The sequence below is a fragment of the Mastomys coucha genome, unplaced genomic scaffold (genome assembly GCF_008632895.1).
Source record: "Mastomys coucha isolate ucsf_1 unplaced genomic scaffold, UCSF_Mcou_1 pScaffold15, whole genome shotgun sequence".
Taxonomy (NCBI): Eukaryota; Metazoa; Chordata; class Mammalia; order Rodentia; family Muridae; genus Mastomys; species Mastomys coucha.
Genome location: NW_022196897.1, coordinates 10,663,368 through 10,685,032, shown reverse-complemented (window position 1 = coordinate 10,685,032; position 21,665 = coordinate 10,663,368). Strand labels below are relative to the sequence as shown.

The 21,665-nt window shown below is 37.0% G+C and overlaps 2 protein-coding genes across 10 annotated transcripts in view; one reads left to right on the top strand and one right to left on the bottom strand.

The window, feature by feature from the left end:
• Mastl (microtubule associated serine/threonine kinase like) overlaps window positions 1-21,665 on the top strand; it is a 47,320-nt gene that overhangs the window by 14,801 nt on the left and 10,854 nt on the right. For 2 of the 3 annotated variants that reach the window (XM_031369180.1, XM_031369182.1), the window contains 7 exons: window positions 403-550; window positions 3,241-3,413; window positions 6,509-7,603; window positions 8,897-9,035; window positions 10,747-10,860; window positions 11,173-11,274; window positions 12,786-14,773. In XM_031369180.1, coding sequence (XP_031225040.1) covers window positions 403-550; window positions 3,241-3,413; window positions 6,509-7,603; window positions 8,897-9,035; window positions 10,747-10,860; window positions 11,173-11,274; window positions 12,786-12,943 — 1,929 coding nt within the window. In that variant the 3' untranslated portion in view covers window positions 12,944-14,773. Of the gene's footprint in view, window positions 1-402; window positions 551-3,240; window positions 3,414-6,508; window positions 7,604-8,896; window positions 9,036-10,746; window positions 10,861-11,172; window positions 11,275-12,785; window positions 14,774-21,665 lie in introns of those variants that run through there. The other variant, XM_031369181.1, reaches the window with a different exon arrangement.
• Window positions 18,598-21,665, bottom strand: part of Acbd5 (acyl-CoA binding domain containing 5) — a 41,178-nt gene continuing 38,110 nt past the window's right edge. For all 7 annotated transcript variants that reach the window (XM_031369187.1, XM_031369189.1, XM_031369190.1 and 4 more), the window contains one exon: window positions 18,598-19,004. In XM_031369187.1, coding sequence (XP_031225047.1) covers window positions 18,992-19,004 — 13 coding nt within the window. In that variant the 3' untranslated portion in view covers window positions 18,598-18,991. The remainder of the gene's footprint in view (window positions 19,005-21,665) is intronic.

Below are 21,665 nucleotides of genomic sequence, written 5' to 3'. Positions count from 1 at the left end.
ATTAAAATATACCTCTTGTAATTACATCAAGATGTGGTCTCTCGTGATTCCTTGGGTGTACATCCTCCTGAGATTTGAGTGGGGGTCTCCCCCAGGGGTCTTTCACTTTTTAAAATGTTTTTATCACATGTAGGTGTAGTGTGTGCACCATGGTGCACATGTGGAAACAGGACACTTGTATGAGTCATTTCTCTCCTCCCACCACATGGAGCACTAGGGATTGAAGTCACGCCATCAGGCAGCAATCCTTCCACCACATGGAGCACTAGGGGTTGAAGTCACGCCATCAGGCAGCAATCCTTCTACCACATGGAGCACTAGGGATTGAAGTCACGCCATCAGGCAGCAAGTGCCTTTACCTTGCCCATCTTGTTGACCTCAAATAATTTCGCTTTTTAATAGTTCACACCAGTTGGAGAAAAAGATCAAGACTCTGCAAACATGTTTTCAGCCCCTAAGTCTGAAGCAGAACTTTCTCAAGGATTAATTTGTCCCATGTCAATAGATCAGAAGGAGCCAACTTCTTATTCTAGCCAACTACTAAAATCATGTGAGTATAAAAGGGTATTCTATTCTACTAAGTGTGTGCCTTAAAGAACAAAAATTTCTTAAAACTTTACATTTAATAGCAATTTAATAACTTCAGACAGTCTGTGGCACTCCTATATTTTATAACATATACACCATTTCTGACCAACGCAGTAGATTTTATAAGTCCATAGAATAAGCTGTCTTGCTAATAATCCTATTTCACTATGCTTGGGCCTATGGAAATTTTATATGAAGAGAATAAAGTAACAGTTGTGTGTCTTTGTAAACTTATTTTAAAACATTTTGAGGTAGTTTAAAAACTCAAAATGAAGGCTGTGTTTTCTTGTTCTTCTTTGTGTTAGGGGTGGGATTTTGGTGCCGTTTGGGGGCTTTTGTTTGTTTTGTTTTGTTTTGTTTTGATAGTGTTTCTGATTAGCTCAGATTGGCCTTTATATTTCAATCCTCTTGCCTTAACCTCCCAGGTATTAAAGTTATAGGTATGTGTCACAAGTGGTTTCCAAGTAAACGTGTCTTTGCATTTGAAGCAGATGCAGCTAGGCCTCTGGTTCAAGACCTACCAGTCCACCTAGAGTTGCATTAGATGAGCTTTGAAATGAAATTTCCTTCCTAGTTATAAAATGTAATGCTTACTATGTTACAAAGCTCTAATTTTCCAGAGTTTAATGTCATGTTCATCCCTTTTGGAAAAGAAAAAAGATATATGAATCTTACCTCTCTATTGCTATAATAAAACTGCATGACCAAGGCAACTTAACAAAAGAAAGCATTTAATAATTTAATTGGGCCGGGCAGTGGTGGCGCACACCTTTAATCCCAGCACTTGGGAGCCAGAGGCAGGCAGATTTCTGAGTTCAAGGCCAGCCTGGTCTACAGAGTGAGTTCCAGGACAGCCAAGGCTACACAGAGAAACCCTGTCACAAAAAAAAAAAAAAAAAAAATTTAATTGGGCTTCAAGTTCCAGAGGTTAGAGGTTATGATGGCAGAGCTAGGACACAGAAGTAGGTGGTTTGAGCAACAGCTGAGAGCTCGCATCTTGATCCACAAGCAGGAGGCCAAGAACACACTGGGAATGTCTTCTTTAACCTCAGGTCTGTACCCATGACAAACCTCCCCTTATAAGGCTACAACTAATCCTTCCCAAACAGTTCCACCAACTAGGGACCAATCAGTCAAACATGCGCCTTTGCAGGCCATTCTCACTCAAGCCATCACAGTGTGCATCCTCTCATAATTTAGTAAAACATGACTGTCTTGGGTCTAATGGAAAGTGAAGTGAGGGCATTTATTCAGTCTACAAAACCACTTGAAAAAGCTAACATGTTGGTGCACTGTTGTAATTTCAATGCTAAAGATAGGGACAAGGATCCCCTGGGCTGCCAGCCAGCCTAGACTGCTTAGCCAGCTCTAGACCAGAAAGAAACCTTAGGTCATAAAACAAAGTGGGGGCTGGAGAGATGGCTCAGCAGTTAAGGGCCCTGGCTGCTTTTCCAAAGATCCTGTGTTCAATTCCCAGGTCCTATGTGGCAGCTCACAACTGTCTACAACTCCATTTCCAGGGATCTAACACATACTCTGGCCTCCATAGGTACTAGGCATGCACATGGTGCAGACATACATGCAAGCAAAACACTTAAAATTTACATATATGGGCTAGAGAGATGGCTCAGTGGTTAAGAGCACCGACTGCTCTTCTGAAGGTCCCGAGTTCAAATCCCAGCAATCACATGGTGGCTCACAACCATCTGTAATGAGATCTGATGCCCTCTTCTGGGGTCTGAAGACAGCTACAGTGTACGTATATATAATAAATAAATAATTTTTAAAAATTTACATATACATGTAAAACTTTGAAACCTATTTTAAATACATATTTTTAAGATTGCAAGGGATACTCTGCCCAGACTGATCTCTGGCCTCCAACTCAAATGCATACATACACATACACAAAGCTAAGAAACAACCATTTTCTAGCCATTTATGTAGGATAAAGAAGCATGTGTACTCTAGGTGCTGCCTTATTGCAGTGGCTTATTAGTAGTCAGTTTTCTATCATGTTACTTATCAGATCATAGCAACAAAATCCCTTATAAAGAGGCATAGGTGTAAAGCTCACTGATAGAATGTTTGCTAAACATACACATACACACACGCACAAACATACAGTCATGGGTTCAATCCTGAGCACTGGAAAAAAAAAGCAAATGCCTGTGGTTTTCTGTAATTAGCACACCAATAAGCATTATAAATTTCAACATCTCCAGTTACTGCTGCAGCGTTAATTAAACATAAGTTGAGCTATGTAAATTTAATAACATTTTAACCTTATAGCATATCTTAATAATGCATACCAGTAAATGGTCCGTTATTGATAACTCTAAAATAAATCATATGTAGCTCAAAATCAATTTCCTTCTAATTGTATTTGAATGTCCTTATCCTGATTTTTATTTTGCAAATGTAAAGTGATTTGGTTTAGTTATAACCTTCAAAGCATTACCTATATTTGAAATAATTTCTAAATCTAAACATAATAAATCATAGCAAATATACTAATACCCTTGTGGACTAGGTAATGTTCACAAAGAGTCGTCATAATATGTAATACATAGTACAGTTACCAGGAAAGAGTCAGGTTCCATGAACAACTAGCAGCTGTGAAAATAAACTAGCATTTTCTTTTCCCTACAGGTTTTGAAACTCTTTCATCCAATCCAGAAATATCTGTGAGATGTCTGACTTCTAACCTACTCCAGTGTAGGAAAAGACTGGGTGCCTCAAGTACTAGTAGCCAGTCTCATACCTTTGTATCCAGTATGGAGTCAGAATGCCACAGCAGTCCCAAATGGGAAAGAGACTGCCAGGTTAGGAGGAAGTATACATAACCTAAAGCTAATATGCACATGAAACCAATGATACCAATACCAGATCTTTGCATAATGACATTGCTATATGGGTACAGTTGAGGTATTATAAAAAAATTCTTCATTTTTCTGGATATTGTGTCAGATTCGTGTAAAAGCTTCATTTCATCCCTTATTTAGTTGTGATACTGGCCTTACTTGATGAGTGACTTAAGTATTGTAGTAAGCCAACAGAAAATGTTCGCCCCCCAGGTGCTTTCCCATGTCCTTCTGTGATAAAGACATTAGATAATTGAGGGTTTGCTGTTTGTTTCCAGACATAATTTAAAATATAATAGCTCTGTCTGTACTGTTTACTACAAATTTCTCATTCAATGGAATGCAAACTCTTCAGATAAAACTTTTAGGACATAAAGTTAATAGGAATGTTTCCTTAAAAGTGTCTATTACAGAGCAGATGTTAGCCACGTGAATGGATGTTCTTTAAAATCATCTTACTTAAGCTAGGCTGTGGTGGTTCATGCCTTTAAATCCTGCATTTAGGAAGAGGCTGAAGCCGGGCGGTGGTGGCGCACGCCTTTAATCCCAGCACTTGGGAGGCAGAGGCAGGTGGATTTCTGAGTTCGAGGCCAGCCTGGTCTACAGAGTGAGTTCCAGGACAGCCAGGACTACACAGAGAAACCCTGTCTCGAAAAATCCAAAAAAAAAAAAAAAATTTATGTGGCTGGAGAGATGGCTCAGTAGTTAAGAGCACTGACTGCTCTTCCGAAGGTCCTGAGTTCAAATCCGAGCAACCACATGGTGGCTCACAACCATCCATAATGAGATCTGACTCCCTCTTATGGAGTGTCTGAAGACAGCTACAGTGTATTTACATAAAATAAATAAATAAATAAATAAATAAATAAATAAAAAGGAAGAGGCTGGTGGATCTCTGAGTTCGAGAACAGCCGAGGCAACAAAAAAAAAGTGCTGCCTTAAACCAGCCCCCCAAATATTATTTTATTTAATGTATATATTGCTTTTTCTATAGTTATTAATGCTAATAAATAGAAAAGGTCAAAGGAACTTAAATGTAAAATTATTCTAAGTTCTCTTCCGTAGAAGGTTAAGATCAAAATAAGTCAATCTGACTTTTCTCATTATTGTTGGATATTTGTATTTTTAGGGTAGTCAAACATACTTAAAACAAGAAATCTGCATCTTTTTCCTTTTAGACTTTGCTATAATAGTATATGCCATACAATAACCAAATTCTTACTTCTAGGATACTTATTTCATCTCCTTCATATTACAGAGATCATACTGTGTACTCTGTCAATCTATACATAGCTCTGCTTCTTCCTCCCACTCAGTGCTACACAGAGGAAGCTAAGAGGACAGCAGACTAGAGCATAGGAAAGCTAAGAGCATAAGTGACAGTCGACCGGGAGGGGCTCTGAGAACACTCTTATGACCCCAAGGCTCATCAGTATCTATACCAGAAACGCCAGTGAATTATAATTCAGAAATCTTCTTTTTGCTTAGAACTAAGTGTTCCTCACTACTGAGTGAGTTAATGATAGTTAATAAAGTTTGATGATTATACATTAAAAATAGATGCCATTAAGGCTGGGGTTGTATCTTTGTGGTATAGCACTTGTTTTGCATAATCCTAAATTCAGCCTCCAATAATGCCAGGGGGGAAAAAAGGCAGTATTGATACTGCAGAAAATTTATGCTATGAAAGTATTTTTTTAAAGATTTATTTATTTTTATACTGTATATGAGTATCTGTAGCTGTACATCTAGATGGTTGTGAACCTTCATGTGGTTGTTGGGAATTGAATTTAGGACCTCTACTCGCTCTGGTCAACCCCACAAACTCAGTCCCTGCTCACTCCGGCCCAAAGATTTATTTACTATTAATAAATAAGTACACTGTTGCTGTCTTCAGACACACCAGAAGAGGGTGTCAGGTCTATTATGGGTGGTTGTGAGCCACCCTATGATTGCTGGTATTTGAACTCAGGACCTTCAGAAGAACAGTCAATGAATGCTCTTACCCGCTGAGCCATCTTGCCAGCCCTACAAAAGTATTCTTATAAAATCCTATAGGGCTAGAGAGATGGTTCAGCAGTTAAGAGTACTGGCTACTCTTATACAACATATACAATATATTGTATATACAATATACACAAAATTCTAAAACACATACCTTCAGATTTTTTTCAATTCAGTCTTCAAGAAGAACATTTTGCTAGTCCGGGGTTGGTCTTGATGCTTGAGACTCTGGGATCAGTGTCCAGCATCATAAAGCTTGGGCCTGATGGCACATACTGTAATTCCATCAGAGTTCAAGGTCAGCTTTGCTATTTGTTTACTTTATGTCAAGCCTGAGATACATGAGACTCTTAAAAAAGAAAAAGAAGGTTCTGGGAGGGGGGCAGTGAGTGAGATGTAAAGTAAATAAGTAAAATAATAATTTTTAAAAAAAGGAAGAAAAGCACTTTGTTTTTGATTCAGTGTCAATTGATCTTTTTGATAATTACTTTTTTATTAATTTATTTGTTTTTGTTCATTGGCACACTACCCCTGAGTTATCCTCAACAGTGGATTTTAATTCATATGTATTTCTGGTTTTATTTTATTTGTTTATATAGTGACACATGTTTATAACTACTACTTTTGGTCAGTAATTATTCAGTTAGTAAAATTTAAGCTCTTACATTTTGCCATTTTAAACAGAATCACCATGTCCCTATTACAAAATAGATTATGTATTATATTTATAATATAAGCCTACCTCAAAATTTGACTGAATATATTCTGTTAATTTTTTGTTTGTTTAATATCATATAGCATGTTATCAAAATAAGTATTAGGACATAATTTATTTAAATTATTTAAATTTAAATTGTAGCTAATGTTACATTTGAAACTGTGATTAAAGCAATTAAAGCTTATAATTATTTTTAATTCTTTTTTTTAATCTAAAAATAAGAAAAGACAACATACTAGTTCACTGGGTTACTGATCACATGTAGGCATTCATAGATTAGAAGCTTTGAAAGATCTAAGGTTTGTAACTGAAAATAGCATTTACCTCCTCTTAGAGTACCGAGTCATCAGGCTGTGCAATGAGCTGGAATGCAGTTGAAATGCTGTATGCAAAAGCTACAAGTGCCACAAAGACAAAAACAGATCTGGAATTAGCACTTTCTCCCATTCCTGCCACTGAAAGCAACCAGGTGACCCTCCCTAGAAAATGCTTCAGGGAAATCTCTTGGGAAGCAAGAGAACCGGATATAAATAATGAGAACATGACTATTGACAAAGGACAGTCTGGTTTCTGTCAGTCCAGTCAGTGGACTGTAAATTCTAGTGCTACATCTGAAGAACACCTTGGTAAAAGAAATTGTAAAAGAAATTTCCACTTGGTTGACTCTAGTCCTTGTCGGGAAATTATACAAAGTAAAAAAAACTGTATAGAGTATGAGGCCAATAAGGAAAGGCCAGGCTGCTGTGCAAATCAAAGTACGGGCTTAACAACCGAAGTCCAGAACCTGAAGCTATCAGTGTGCAAAAGTCAGCAACTTGACTGTGCCAATAAGGAGAACATTGCCACCTATTTAACTGACAGACAAACCCCAGAAGAACTGCATATACCAACGGTAGCAAAGAACCTTATATCTGAACTAGATGAAGACTGCGAGCTGACCAGTAAAAAGGACTGCCTCAATTCTAATTCTGTATGTTCTGATGAGGATAGAGCTCCTAAAACTGTCTGTGTGGATTCTGATTCATCTTTTCCTGGAGTGTCTATGATGGAAAGTTCACTGGAAATTCAGGCCTTAGAACCAGATAAAAGCATCAGAGACTACTCTTTTGAAGACCCAAATACTGAAGATCTATTTATGTTACCAAAATGCCAAGAAAATTCCTTGCCAAAAGATGACTACCATGCTTCTGTTCAAGACAATAACCGAATGTTAGCTCCTCCTTCAAAGGAGCCAAAAACATTAACCTCTAGAACCAATGTCATTGCTTTCCGAAGTTTTAACAGTCATATTAACGCATCTAGTAATTCAGAACCATCCAAAATGAGCATAACTTCTTTAGATGCTATGGACATTTCCTGTGATTACAGTGGTTCATATCCCATGGCTGTGAGCCCTACTGAGAAAGGAAGGGCCTATACGTCACATCAGGTATATTCCAGTTTATTCTTATAATATTAAAGTAATAACCTATTAAGACACATGCTTGCCTCTCAGCTAGGTTATAGAGTATTAATTATACAGTTTGATTCTCCTATAAATTGTTGAAATGTTTTTATGCATAAAAGTGAAGCTAAAAGTAACATTTATTATTCTTAATAGTTATATAACTATGCTTTTCTAAGAAAATACATATTTCACTGACCTCAATATACTTTGATATGAAATTGAAGTTTATCTTAATATCCTCCAACAGCATATATATTTCAAATATTATTTGTCTTTATTTTCTATACTTGTATAGACCAAAAATTGCATTTCTTTTATTCCTTTGAAGGGGCATTACACTCCACATTTAGGTTATGAGATTTCAGTTTTTCTTTAAGGGTTTAGATGTCCCTTAACCTCAGTACCTATTTTCCAAATGCCTATGACAAAAGCCCCTGTCATACTGCTTTCAAAAGTTGGTGTTGGGGCTGGAGAGATGGCTCAGGGGTTAAGAGCACTTAAGTGTTCTTCCAGAGGTCCTGAGTTCAACTCCTAGTAACCACATGGTGGCTCAAACCATCTGTAAAGGAATCCTATATTCATCTAAATAAAATAAATCTTTTTTAAAAGTGGTTGGTGTTAAGCAGCAATTACATTAAAGCCACTTAGTACAAGAGATGACAGATACTTAGTTCATCTTACATATTGTCTTAATATTTTTCAATCATTTTGTCAGCCATACCTTTTCTTATTTGTATCAATCTAGGCTGTCAAGGTACTTTTCTTAGGTGGAATAACTCCTTATAAACCTTTAATCAGAATTCTTCGGAGGCTAAAGCAAGATCATGGTTTGAGGTCAGTGTGAGCTATATAGTAAAACTATCTCAAAAGAAATTTTTTTCCTTTACAATCATATCTTAACTGAAACAATTGACATTATCTGAGATATTGAATTTGATTATATAAGAACCTTTTTATAACTATAACTAGCCTGAGTCTGCTTTTAAATCCCTGATCAAGGATTTGAATGCATATTTCATACCTAAAGAATTTTTGTTGTGTTGGGAGGTGGTGGTGCACGCCTTTAATCCTAGCACTTGGGAGGCGGAGGCAGAGGCAGGCAGATTTCTGAGTTCGAGGCCAGGCTGGTCTACAGAGTGAGTTCCAGGACAGCCAGGGCTACACAGAGAAACCATGTCTCGAAAAAAGAATTTTTGTTGTTACTGCTTCAGTGCTTTTGTTCATTTGAAAGGAATTAACATATTTGTTGTCTTAATTTAATTCTTAAATTAACAGACTCCAAATCAGGTCAAGTTGGGAACATCATATAGAACTCCAAAGAGTGTGAGAAGAGGGGCACCCCCAGTAGATGATGGTCGTATTCTAGGAACCCCAGATTACCTCGCACCTGAGCTCTTACTGGGTACAGCCCATGGTAAGATATACATTATGTGTCTTGGGTTTCATGTTTTTATCAGTGACTGCATTACCCTTTTATATGAAATTTCTTTGATCTGTATTCAAATCCTGGAGACTACTCTTCTCTCATAAGTTATTTCCTAATATCCATACTGTGGGCATGTGGGGTTTTTTGTTTGTTTTATTTTTGCTGTTTAAGACAGCATTTTTTTTTTTTATAGACCTGGCTTTGATACTTAAAAGAAGTACATGGCACCTCTTTATCATGTAGCATTTCTAATGGAAAAAGGAAAAAGGAGACAATTTGGGGCTGTGGAGGTAGCCAGCCCAGTTACTAAAATGCTTGCCATGCAAACATGAGGACCCACATTAAAAATGAGTCATGAAATGGGAGGGTGGGAGTGACATGCTGGCCAATGCCTATAATCTTAGCAATGAGGAGACAGAGACAGGAGGATCCTGGGGGCTGGCTGGCCTGCTAGTCTTGACAAAATAGTAAGTTCTAGGTTAAATCAAGAGACTTTGTTTCAAAAAGTTAGGCAGAGACTAATAGAGGAAGATGCTCCACATGAACTTTTTGTCCTCTACATGTGTGCACACACCCACACGTGTATATATACATACACAAATATGCATATATCACAACACATATAACATTTCAAAAAAAAATATTCACTTTACCCATGTCCCTGCCACTCTGAGCTGTGGGATGTGCCTACATTTTGTAGTGGAAATAGTTGAGTTGCTCTCATAAGAGCAAAGCTCCTAGGGAGATATGGTGGTGCATACCTATAATCTTATTAGCATTTGGAAGGTGGCGACAAAGGTTGCGTAAGGAAAGCAGATGGGCCAGGTGCATCCACGAACAGAGGAAGACAGAGGCAGGAGGATCGCTATGTGTCCCAGGCTGACTAAGGCTACACACAAGGCCCTGTGTTTCAAAGACCAACAAAAAGCAGCAGATCCAAGGTTGTACTTCTGTCTCCTGCACTTGCCTTTCTGTTTAATGATGGTGGAAGGCCGTTGAGTCAGGAGCAACATTTTGTTGAGCTAATTTTGTATAAATTTATTAGAGAAGTGGTCTTTGGAAGGAAGTGGAAGCTCCATAGCTGTTTATCATTCGCCTCCAACATGCAGGAGTCATCGTGGGGAGGTGTTGCTTAGACCCAGGCGCCTCACTGACTATTGGCTGAGTGTTGAGCTTTCTGGTACCATGGTACAGCAGTGTGCCATGGCACTTATGCTGTCTGTGCAGCCTGACCAGTTAGTAGCTTGCCCTGTGCAAGTGTCGAATAACAGAATTCTAAATGTAAGTAGAAATTTCTCTACTTTTTAAAATAGTAGACTCAGATTACAGGCATTTTTACTAAGTCACTACTGTGCAGTAATAAATGTTTTCTACAGTGAGTTTTATTAATGTTTTAAATTAGACAATAAATCTTTGCAGTTTAAAAAAATTAGAATTCATCAAATATTCAAACTATCAGAATGTATTATCTATCAAAAAGTGGCCTTGAAAAGTATTGCTAATCTAAACCTCTGGAAAGCTAAGGTGATGGTTACTGCCTGACTGAAGATAGTTTAAGTTTTTGTACTGTATAGAAACAGAAGAAAGCCCTAAAAGCAAGAAGGCCTTGATGGCTCAAGCATCAAAATACTGATGTTTCTGTTGCAAATTACTTGTATAAAATGCTTGCAAATTCAGCACATCTCCTTTTACATTCCAGGTCCTGCAGTAGACTGGTGGGCACTTGGAGTTTGCTTGTTCGAATTTCTAACAGGAATTCCTCCTTTCAATGATGAAACACCACAACAAGTATTTCAGAATATTTTAAAAAGAGGTGATTCTTTTTATGTTTTCGGCTCAATGGTAGAGCACTTGTCTAGCTACACAAGACCCTTAATTGCATCCACAGGGGAAAAGAAAGTCATTTATCCCTAGTAGTTGAGAATTATTTTAAAATCTGTTTAATAAAGACACTTTAACCATGGGGTAAGAGGGGTATGAGAAAGAAAGGCAGTCAGAAGAAAGTAAGATACACCAGAAAAAAATGGGCGTTGATTTCTTCAAGGACTGCAGAAAGTAAGACATACCCAAGTGTGGCTCCTCAAGGTAACATTGAACAGCTTTACTTGTGTATTTGTACTTGTAGATATCCCATGGCCAGAAGGTGAAGAAAAGCTATCTGATAATGCTCAAAGTGCAATGGACATGCTTTTAACTATTGATGATGCAAAGAGAGCTGGAATGAGAGGTAAGGGTTTTGTCAGTGACCTACTTTACACTTGCTAATTTGACTGATTAGTGATAAAATGATAGTTCCTATAGATTCGCATTTATATATGTGTCTTTATTTCAATTTAAAACTCAGCCCAGTGTAGTTGCAACTCACACACTGAATTTTTTAACTCCATAAGGTACCAGAAAGAACACTATATCGTTTCTTTTAGTTTAGAGAAAATCAGATCTCCTAAATCAATATTCCCACTACAACCATTAGTCATCTTCCAGTATTGTCTTTAAAAGTAGATATGGTTTTGGGTTTACTTACTGTTTTGTCAGTTCTTTTTTTACTAGCATTTATATTGTAGCTTTTCAAGATAAAGGGTTGAAAGACAGACTTGGTGGCTCATACCTATAATCCTAGCACTTAGGAGCCTGACACAGAAGAACTGCCCTGAGTTCAAAGCCAGTCTAGGCTCCATAGTAAAATAAAATAAAATAAAGCCAGAATGTGCCAGGCCTTGGGCTCAATCGCCAGCTCTGCAAAGAAGAAATGGTGAAGGACCCAAGAAAGGAATGTTTATTTTTAGCAACTAAATATCACAGTGTAGTCCAGCCAGTGAACATGTTAGAAGTAATAAAAATATAAAGAAGACCCAGGCATGGTGGCAGGCAGTTTGAAACCATCCTCAATAGGTCTACATAGAGACTATTTCAGGACAGGAAGGACTACATAAAGACTCTGTCAAAATGAGACAAACAAACAAAAAATGAAGAGTCTGACATCTTCTAAACAGAGGTGTACTGTGATGGAAATATCCTAGATATATACTGCTAACTACTAAATTCTAAAGATGCAGTCAGTGGAATCAAGTAAGTCAGAGAAATGGAGAGAATGTGTGCGAAATGTCCAGAACCAACTATTCATGCTGGTACATGCTAAGAAGCTAAGAAAATAGCCTCTTATAAAATTGTAAAAACATTCAGCTTGAGCTACACAGTGAATTCCAGGCAACAGTGTGAAACATTATTTCACACTGTACAACAAGCAAAAAGACAAAGCAAAAGCACAGTAAGTTAAATATACAATGAATCATCATCAATGTGCATGAAGAAAGATGAAGTATAGAAGGCAGAATGAAAGACAAACTGTATCTCTAACTTGTAGGGCAATAAATGGTGCTTAGAGATTGCCATGATATAACAGGTGGTTGAGGAGGTGAATGCAAATTGGAACATTAATCATGAGCTTCAGGGGTAGGGAAGAAGCAAGCCAAACATCTCCAAGTGAAGAAAGATGCACTTCTATCACATCCATTCATTCACTCACTCACTTAACAAATATAATCCAGTCTCCTATAATGTGCAGAATGGCAGTGTAAAGTACATAGCTTGCTAGAGAGACACGTACTAAGCAAGCATCACTGAGTGGCATAATAAAGGAGAAGAGATCTAAGATACTGTCTTTGTAATTCCTGAGAGCAGAGCTTAAGTAATGCTATCGTATTCTGATTTTGGTGTTTTATGTATCTCCCTCTTAAGAACTAAAACAGCATCCTCTCTTCAGTGAAGTGGACTGGGAAAATCTGCAGCATCAGACTATGCCTTTTGTACCCCAACCAGACGACGAAACAGATACATCCTATTTTGAAGCCAGGAATAATGCTCAACATTTGACCATATCTGGGTTTAGTCTGTAGCACATGCATGTCATTTTTATCTAACTTGTGATATAATTAAGTTTTACAGTAATATGCTACGTAATACTAGATTGGTCTAAATGGGATAAAAATCATTATTTAACTAGACTAAACAGCTTTTAATTCCTAAGTACAACAGTTGTTACAGAGTTAAAATACTATAAGAAACAGTAATTAATCTTTACCTTAGAACTGTATATAAACCATAGTAGCTTTTTTCATTTTATTTATTCACTGCACTTTATGAAGAGCAAAGTATCAATAAACTAAAATGCTACCACTCTAAACAGAGGGAATGAGCATAAGCTTATCTGTATCTGCTGATTTTAGTTCTATTCACTTTGGGGTTAATATCAAACCAAAAAAAAAAAGGACTCTTTCATTTAAATTTACTTTATTTGCACATGGTTACATGTAAAGCTGTTCTCAGGGCTGTCATATGAGACAAACACGACTGTGAAAATCATGTGAGCCAGACATGATGGTTGAAGTCCCCATATTCGGGAGCAAATGCAACACAGGAATATGACTGTAATTTGAAGACTAAGGCCAGCCAGGACTGTATTATTCAGTAGTATGTCTCTGCAGAGTGTGGACTAGTCAAAAGAACGAAGGTTCTACCTCACCTTATTAGTGATGGAGTCTCACTGCCTTGAATGCTCTTGGTGCTTCCCTCTAAATTCCTGCTTCTTTAAATGGGTAGTGGAAAGGTTGGGTGTGATACTTTAAGTGGTTTTAATAGCTTGTTCACTTTTAATAGAAAAATTTATACTTTATGTCATATCGTTTCAAACATCATGAGACAATAGTAATAATTACTTTTGCTTACAAAATGTAACTGTAACTAGTAATTTCAGTATCATTCTTTTCCAAGAATATGTACCAAGACTCAGCTCACAAGTCTTAAACTAGATGACACTTTCAATATTTCCCTAGAAGAGCAAAATTAAGATTTACATGTATCATGGGTAAGGTTTTGCTAATACCTTTTTGCATAGTAGGCTTAGTGCTTCCATTGCCACCTAGTTACAGGCCAGATAGAATGTAGTTTGCAAAAATGCATAATCAGTGCTGGGTATTGAATCTTTACTGTGCGTATTTTAGTAAGGACTACTTAATGTTCCAGTCACCTTTTTTACTAAAAATATTCCAAATATATTTACAACTTCATTTACTATGACTCACTTTCAGGTAACAGCATAATTCTACAGTCTATTTACTCTATCATCCTCTTAGAGGGTTTGCAAGAACTAGAAAGAAAAGAGCCTTTGGAATCAAATAATGACTAAATGACTGTGCTGCCAAACTGAAATGATGTGGGCAGGTTAAAAGTGAGCACTAAGATGCTGGAGGTAGCAAATGCTTAGTGTGCAAAGGACCATGTGTTCAATCCCCACTAACACACAAATAATAATTACTTTGTAGAATGAGAATAAGCAGAACTATATTAAGAAACAAACCTGGGGTTTAAGAGTCCTGGCATATGATATGAGAGCACTGGACCCCAGCTATGGCGACTGTTAAAAATGAGTCTGCAGAAGCAAGTCCCTAGTGGCTTCTTAAATCAAATCATTGAACACTGGTTACAGTAAAATTAAATTCTGCTGTGGATTACTGAAGACTCCTTGCCTGCCTGGGGCTACATGAATATGGCACTGAAATAGTCAGAAAAGTATGTAAACAGGTGGCTGAATAAGCAGGGAAACAAGGTACTTAACTATATGTAAGGATACAGAAGAGATGGATGGGACAACACTATATTTTTTGTAAAATGCTTTTTTCTGCTTTCCCTGTTTTCACAGAGTGAATCATAAACAGTTTGCACATTTATGTTTCATTTTCTTTTATTTGTGTGTACAGAATGTGATTTTTTAAAAAAAAAAAAAAATTCTCCTTTCAAGATTATTTAACCTACATCCCAACAGTATTGTTTCTTTGATTGACTGAGTGAGATGCACCTCCCCGCCCCATAGGCTCAGGTTTGAATACTTGGTCCCTGGTTGGTGGAACTGTTTAGGAAGGATTAGGTATGTCACCCTAAGCTGCAGGATGAGTTTCAAAAGACTCAAGGCACTTCCAGTGCACTCTTAGTTTTTCAAGACAGGGTTTCTTTGTGTAGCCCTGGTTGTCCTGTAGACCAGATTGCCTGCCTCTCAGAGTCTGGAGTGCTGCAAATAATATTGTGCACCATCCCTGCCTGACAAGTTTGTTAATGTGCATTGGTGTTTTTCCTCGATGTGTATACTTGTGAAGATGTCAGAACTCCTGGAGCTGGAGTTTTAGACAGTGGTGAGCTGCCTTGTGGATACTGGGAATTGAACCCAGGTTCTTTGGAGGAACAGCCAGTGCTCTTAACCACTGAGCCATCTCATCAGCCCCAATTTATTAATAAGTTACCTTGGTCATGTTGTCTTAATCGTAGCAATAGAAAAGTAACTAATATAGATTATTTACATATTCAAGTGACTTAATAATATAGACATGAATGAGTAAGTAAAACATTCTGAAGATAAAACAAAATCTAGGGCAAGCCAGTGGTTCAGCAAGTAGAAGCACCTGCCAACAATCCCAACCACCTGAGTTCAGTCTCCAGGAACCACACAGTGGGAGGACAGGACTGCAAATTGTTTTCTGACCTCTATACATGTGCATACACAAAAACACTAAAACCTAAAGCATTACTGCATTGGACTTACTTCTTAAGAGTTTCTATGGCTACGAAGAAACACCATGACCAAAGTGCAAGTAGTGGAGGAAAGGGTTTGCTTGGCTTACACTTCCATATCACTATTCATCATCAAAGGACGTTAGGACAGGAACTCAAACAGGCAGGAACCTGGAGGCAGGAGCAGACATAGAGACCATGGAGGGGTGCTGCTTATCCTGGCTTGCTCAGCCTGCGTTCTTATAGAAGCCAGGACCACCAGCCTAGGGATGGCACCACCCACAATGGCAAAACCCTCCCCCTTTAGTTAGTTAAGAAAATGTCCTATAGCCAGACTTTATGGAGGTACTTCCTCAATTGAGGTTCCCTCCTTTCAGATAACTCTAGCCTGTCAACTTGAGATCAAACTAGCCAACACAGCCCTTGAATAGAAAATTAGTTTGCTATCACAGACATGGCATATGCAGCTCATCACTTAATATTCTGCCACCAGATAAAGCACTGTTGTGTAATGGTATTTATTGGGAATAAGTAATTTATCATCTAAATTTACACCCACCAAAAAACTTGAGAATAATAGTGAGATAAACAACCTTGGTTGTTCCCCACAGAAATCAGTTCATCTAAAGAAATAAGAATGTCACCCCCAACATGCCTCTTTTGCATAAACGTTGTTTGGGCTAAAGGCAATATGAAATAGCAAACACTAGGAAATCATCTCTGTCCTTTTATATATGGTTGGGTATAAATTCTCCTTCACTGGAGACAACTCTAGTATGAGACAAGAGACAGCGCCTTACTCTATACCTTCACATTCTCAGCTTCACATGTTGGAACATACAGTAACTCTTTTGTCCTTTGTAGGCCAAGGCAAGAGGATTCCTTCAAGTCTAAAGCCAGTCTAAGCTATGTAGTAAAACCCTATCTCTATTTTTTAACTGTATTACTACTATCCTTAATCAGATAACAAATGAATTAAATTACATTCACTTCTGCATCTTTTATCAAGTTATATATAATAATATGCCTTTATTTAGTCTCATGAACTTCTTATCTTTTTGCATGGCACTGGGATTGAACCTCTGAAGTCACATGCTTGGCATTGGGAGAGTTGTATCTCCTGCCTGACATTTAAGATTACTGTATATTAACCACTATTCTCACTTTAGCTTTGTACACAATCAATAGACTTAACATTTCATTTTTCAATTAACCTTTTATTTTTTTAACTTAGTTTTACAATAAACAGAAAAGCTGATCATTAAAAAAATACCATAACTGTCAATTTTTAAAATGAGGTTCATGTTTTAAAGCATTAGTACTATATCCTGTAATTACATCCTTTATATACAAGAAGTGTGTGCAAAGTGCTTTCAATCTAAAGTAATTCTGATATATAAGATACAATGGTTGCCCTTAAGCGTTAGTTACACTTAACTACTTGCAATGAATCACAAACTGGTTACATCTTTGATTTACATTCTATTTATATAAGAAAAAGAAGCCATCACTTTACCATACCAACTTCTTTTGTAATTGAAAACAAAAAACTCCACAGGTCTAAAGTTTTCTATAATAATTCAGTTATTTACTTTTTTTTTTCTTCCTTTTAAAAAGTAGAAGATAGATTTGAGGTTTTTTTTAATCATAAGCAAAAGCCAGTAGATCAGTTTAGGCATATCCAGCAAGTTGTATAACACAATTTTAAAATAAAGTTACAGTTTTGAAACATCTGTAAATTTTGTTCTCATACTTTTTTCTCCAAAGAACAACCCTATATTCTTTTTTTTTTTTTTTTTTTTTTTTTTTTTTTTTTTTTTGTATTTTTGAGACAGGGTTTCTCTGTGTAGCCCTGGCTGTCCTGGAACTCACTCTGTAGACCAGGCTGGCCTCGAACTCAGAAATCCGCCTGCCTCTGCCTCCCAAGTGCTGGGATTAAAGGCGTGCGCTACCACCGCCCGGCGAACCCTATATTCTGTAGATGGATTCTTTTCCTCTTACTCAAAATATTCAATACCTAATGCTAATGCCCCCAACATCATACAAATCAAGAACAAATTAAAATGTTTTACTCTCTGAAGCTGGCCATGGTGGTACATGCCTGTGGTCCTAGAAACTGAAAAGAAGGAGAGACAGGAGCATCAGGTCATCAAGGTCATCTTTAGCTGCATAGAGAACTGGAGGCTGGCATGAGCTACCCAGACTCTGTCTCAAAAGGAAAAGTGGGAAAGGATTTGCTAGGAAGTTTTTAAATTAAATCTTCAAAGCATAAAGTATATCACTGAGCACAGGTTTGAGAAAGTACACAAGGAAGATTATTTTTCAAATACAGTCTTCCAGGATCTAAATTAATATTCCTTTTGTTCTAATAGCTAGAAGGAACTTAAGTTTCCATTAGTTAGGCATTACTTAATTATGTGGACATAAAGACCTGTAGACTGAAAGTACTTCTGATACATTGTGAAGTATACCCCAAAGGAAAACTGAGGCACTAAGAGGTTAAGGATCCAGACTGTCGTTTACCACTTGCAGAAGGAAGGATTTCCATGCTTTTGTTGCCTTAGTAAAAACAGTATAAATAACTTTTCATTTTATTGCAAAGCACCCTATGAAGCAGACAGTAGATATCCTCACTTAAAAGAAAAATAGAATTAAGTGTGTATGGTTAAATTAAAATCTGACTAACCATTTCTATAGAGTGGGAATATACTTCTACACCTACAGTAGGCCTATTCTTCATTTCCATCATCAAATTAAGTCTGTTCAGTGAATCATTTGTAAACAGTAAGCATAGTACAAGGATGATGATTCTCTGAGTTTCCCTGAGCAAGCCAGGGAAATCAAGCCACTAAATACAGCCCAGTCTTCTGTGCAGACAACAAAGAATGCAGAGGACTCTTCCGTCAGTTTTCTGTTATGTAGCTGACAGTTCAGTGACTGATGCAAAACTGATTAACCTCGTTTAAAAGACACTCTTGTTTTTGCATTCTTTCTTGTGTTTAATTTAGAAAAGTAAAAAGTATAAATTTTATCTCATAATTGGAGCTATGCCTTAGAAATGCAGCTTATAATTCTTATGGGAGAAAATCAGGTGATCATTACTGAACAATAATTAATAACTTAGTCCTTCAAGCTCAAAAAGAGTAAGTCTATGAGTGCTACTTAAAATCTAGTTGAAATTGATTTTTCAAGTATCAGCAATATTAGTCTTTAAAATGTTACCATTTGTGTAGTGCAAAGAATATTTATGTATATAAACCAAACTGGACAAAAAAGAAATGTAATCATCAAAACTGAGATTTTCTTGTGAATTCCACTTCATTTCCAATCCATCTCTTAGATCATCCAGGCCCAGCAGTCTTCTTGAGTAGGTGGCCATTTCTTCAATTTAGTTTTCTTTAAAAAGAAAGTAAAAACCAATTTCCTGTAAGTATAAATGTAACCTGAATATGAAGCATATTCATATGAAATAATTTTATGGACAAAACACAGCATTTAAATTCAAACTAAAACTGTAAAACTACAAATGATCTTTATAACGTTTTATTTCATGTGACTTCGCTTGCAGGGAAAGATGTAATTGCAAGTAGTAAAATTATCAAATGTATGTATGCATTTTACTGCTGGTATAGAGCTAAGCCTAGGACTTTTCATGTAGTATATGCTGTATACCAAGCTATAAATAGCCCTCATGCAGTTTCTAATAAATAATTTAAAGTTATATCTCTCCTTTTACGTTCTAGTTTTCATGCTTTTTTAACTGGCTGGTGCATAGTTAATACTTAGGAGACTTAATTCATAATTTTATGAAAATGAAAATATGAAACAGTTTAAAAACCCAGACTTATTTTCATGTACTGGATCAGGGATTCAGAGACTAAATAAAGCAGGCTCCTAGCTCAGTTCAGTGATAGGGTACAACATACACCTCAAAACATTGATATATAATGTGACAGTTTTATCAGTGCGGTCTTGCTAGTTCAGAGCACAACAATACATGATTTGTAAAAGGCTCCACTGCTGGAAAGAATATATAGCAGATTCAGGATGCCCAGACACCTGGAATTGTCATCACAGATCTATTCCTCACCCTAGACATACTCAAATGGAGCTATCGGCAAAATAATTTTTCATTTATTTCTAGTTATGTGTTAAAGGGGAGTGGACATGTGCACATGATTTCAGTTGTCCATAGAAGCTGGGAGAGGCATCAGGTACCCTGGAGTTTGGGAGAGTTGTGACACACCAACATGGGTACTGGGAACCAAACTAGGGTCCTCTAGGATAATGGTATGTGCTTTTAATAACTGAACCATAATCTCTCCATGGTGTAATATTTTGAACACTCAGATCATTCCTTAATTTCTGTAGAAAACCTTTCACGTATATTTTCCTTGGCGTGCGTGACATTTTAAATAATCAGATTTTAAGCAACAGAGGATCTCTGCATCAGGAACAAAATACCCATAGAAGAAGAAAATTGAAATGCCTGACAAAGACATGTGGGTGGTTCTGAAGAAAGCTGCTTGCAAAGGTGTAGCAGAAACCCAGGAAAATACACACAATTGAAAGAAAGCAATAAATCCCTTAAAGAAAGCCAAGAAAATAGAAACAGTTGAAGGAAATGAATAGAACTAGTTAAGACCTGAAAGCAGAACTAGAAGCAATGAAGAAAACACAAACTGAGGGAATTCTGGAAATGAAAAATTTAAGAATTCAAACAGGAACTGCAGAGGCAAGCTTCACCAACAGAATTGAAGAGAGAATCTCTGGCGTTGATACTATAGAAGAAATGGACACATCAATCAAACTGTTATATCTAAAAACTCCTGACACAAGACATCCAGGAAATCTGGGACACTAAAAAGAGCAAACCTAAGAATAATAGGAGTAGGGAATGGAAAGGAAACCTAGCTCAAAGGCCCAAAAAATATATTTAACAAAATCAGAGTTTTTTCCTAACTTAAAGATGTCAATGAAAGCACAAGAAACAGAGAGTGGTGGCACATGCCTTTAATCCCACCACTTGGAAGGGAGAGGCAGGTGGATTTCTGAGTTTGAGGCCAGTCTCATCTACAGAGTGAGTTCCAGGACAGCCAGGGCTATACAGAGAAACTCTGTCTCAAAAAAACAAAAACAAAAAAGAAACATTCAGAGAACCAAATAGAATGGACCAGAAAAGAAAGTCTCCTCACCACGTAATAATCAAAACACTAAATACACAGAGCAAAGAATATGTAAAGGTCTATTAAAATTACACCTGACTTCTCAATTGTACTGGACAGTTGTGCTGTAGACTCTAAGTGACCACAGATGTCAGCTCAGACTACTATATCCAGCTAAACTTACATGATAAAGCCAAATTTAAACAATATCTATATATAAATCAAGCCTTACACAAGATGCTAGAAGGGAAATTCCAACCTAAGGTTAACTCCACACAGGAAATAAATAATTGCACACCAGCAAAATCAAAAGAAGGGAAACATGTCAACAATAAAAACAACCACCACCAACAACAAAATAACAAGTATAAACACTCAATAATCATTGATATCTCTCAATGTTAATGGATGGTCTCAAATGAAAAGAGACATGGACTAAAAAATGAATGCAGAAACAGGATCCATCCTTCTGCTGCATATAAGAAACATACCTTAACATCAAGGATAGACATTACTTCTGAGTTCAAAGCAAACAGACACTTGCAAGAAGCAAGTGGGGTAGCCACAAATAGACTTCAAAATTAATCAGAAGAGATGGGAGAGGACACTAAGTACTCATCAAAAGAAAAATCCAAGATGACATTTCAATTCTTTTTCTAAAGATTTGTTTATTTATTATATATAAGTACACTGTAGCTGCCTTCAGACACACCAGAAGAGGATATCAGATCTCATTACAAATGGTTATGATCCACCATGTCATTGCTGGGATTTGAACTCAGGACCTTCGGCATAGCAGTCAGTGCTCTTAACTGCTGAGCCATCTCTCCAGCCTGACATTTCAATTCTTAATATCTACGCCCCAAATACAAGGGTACTCATGTTTGTAAAA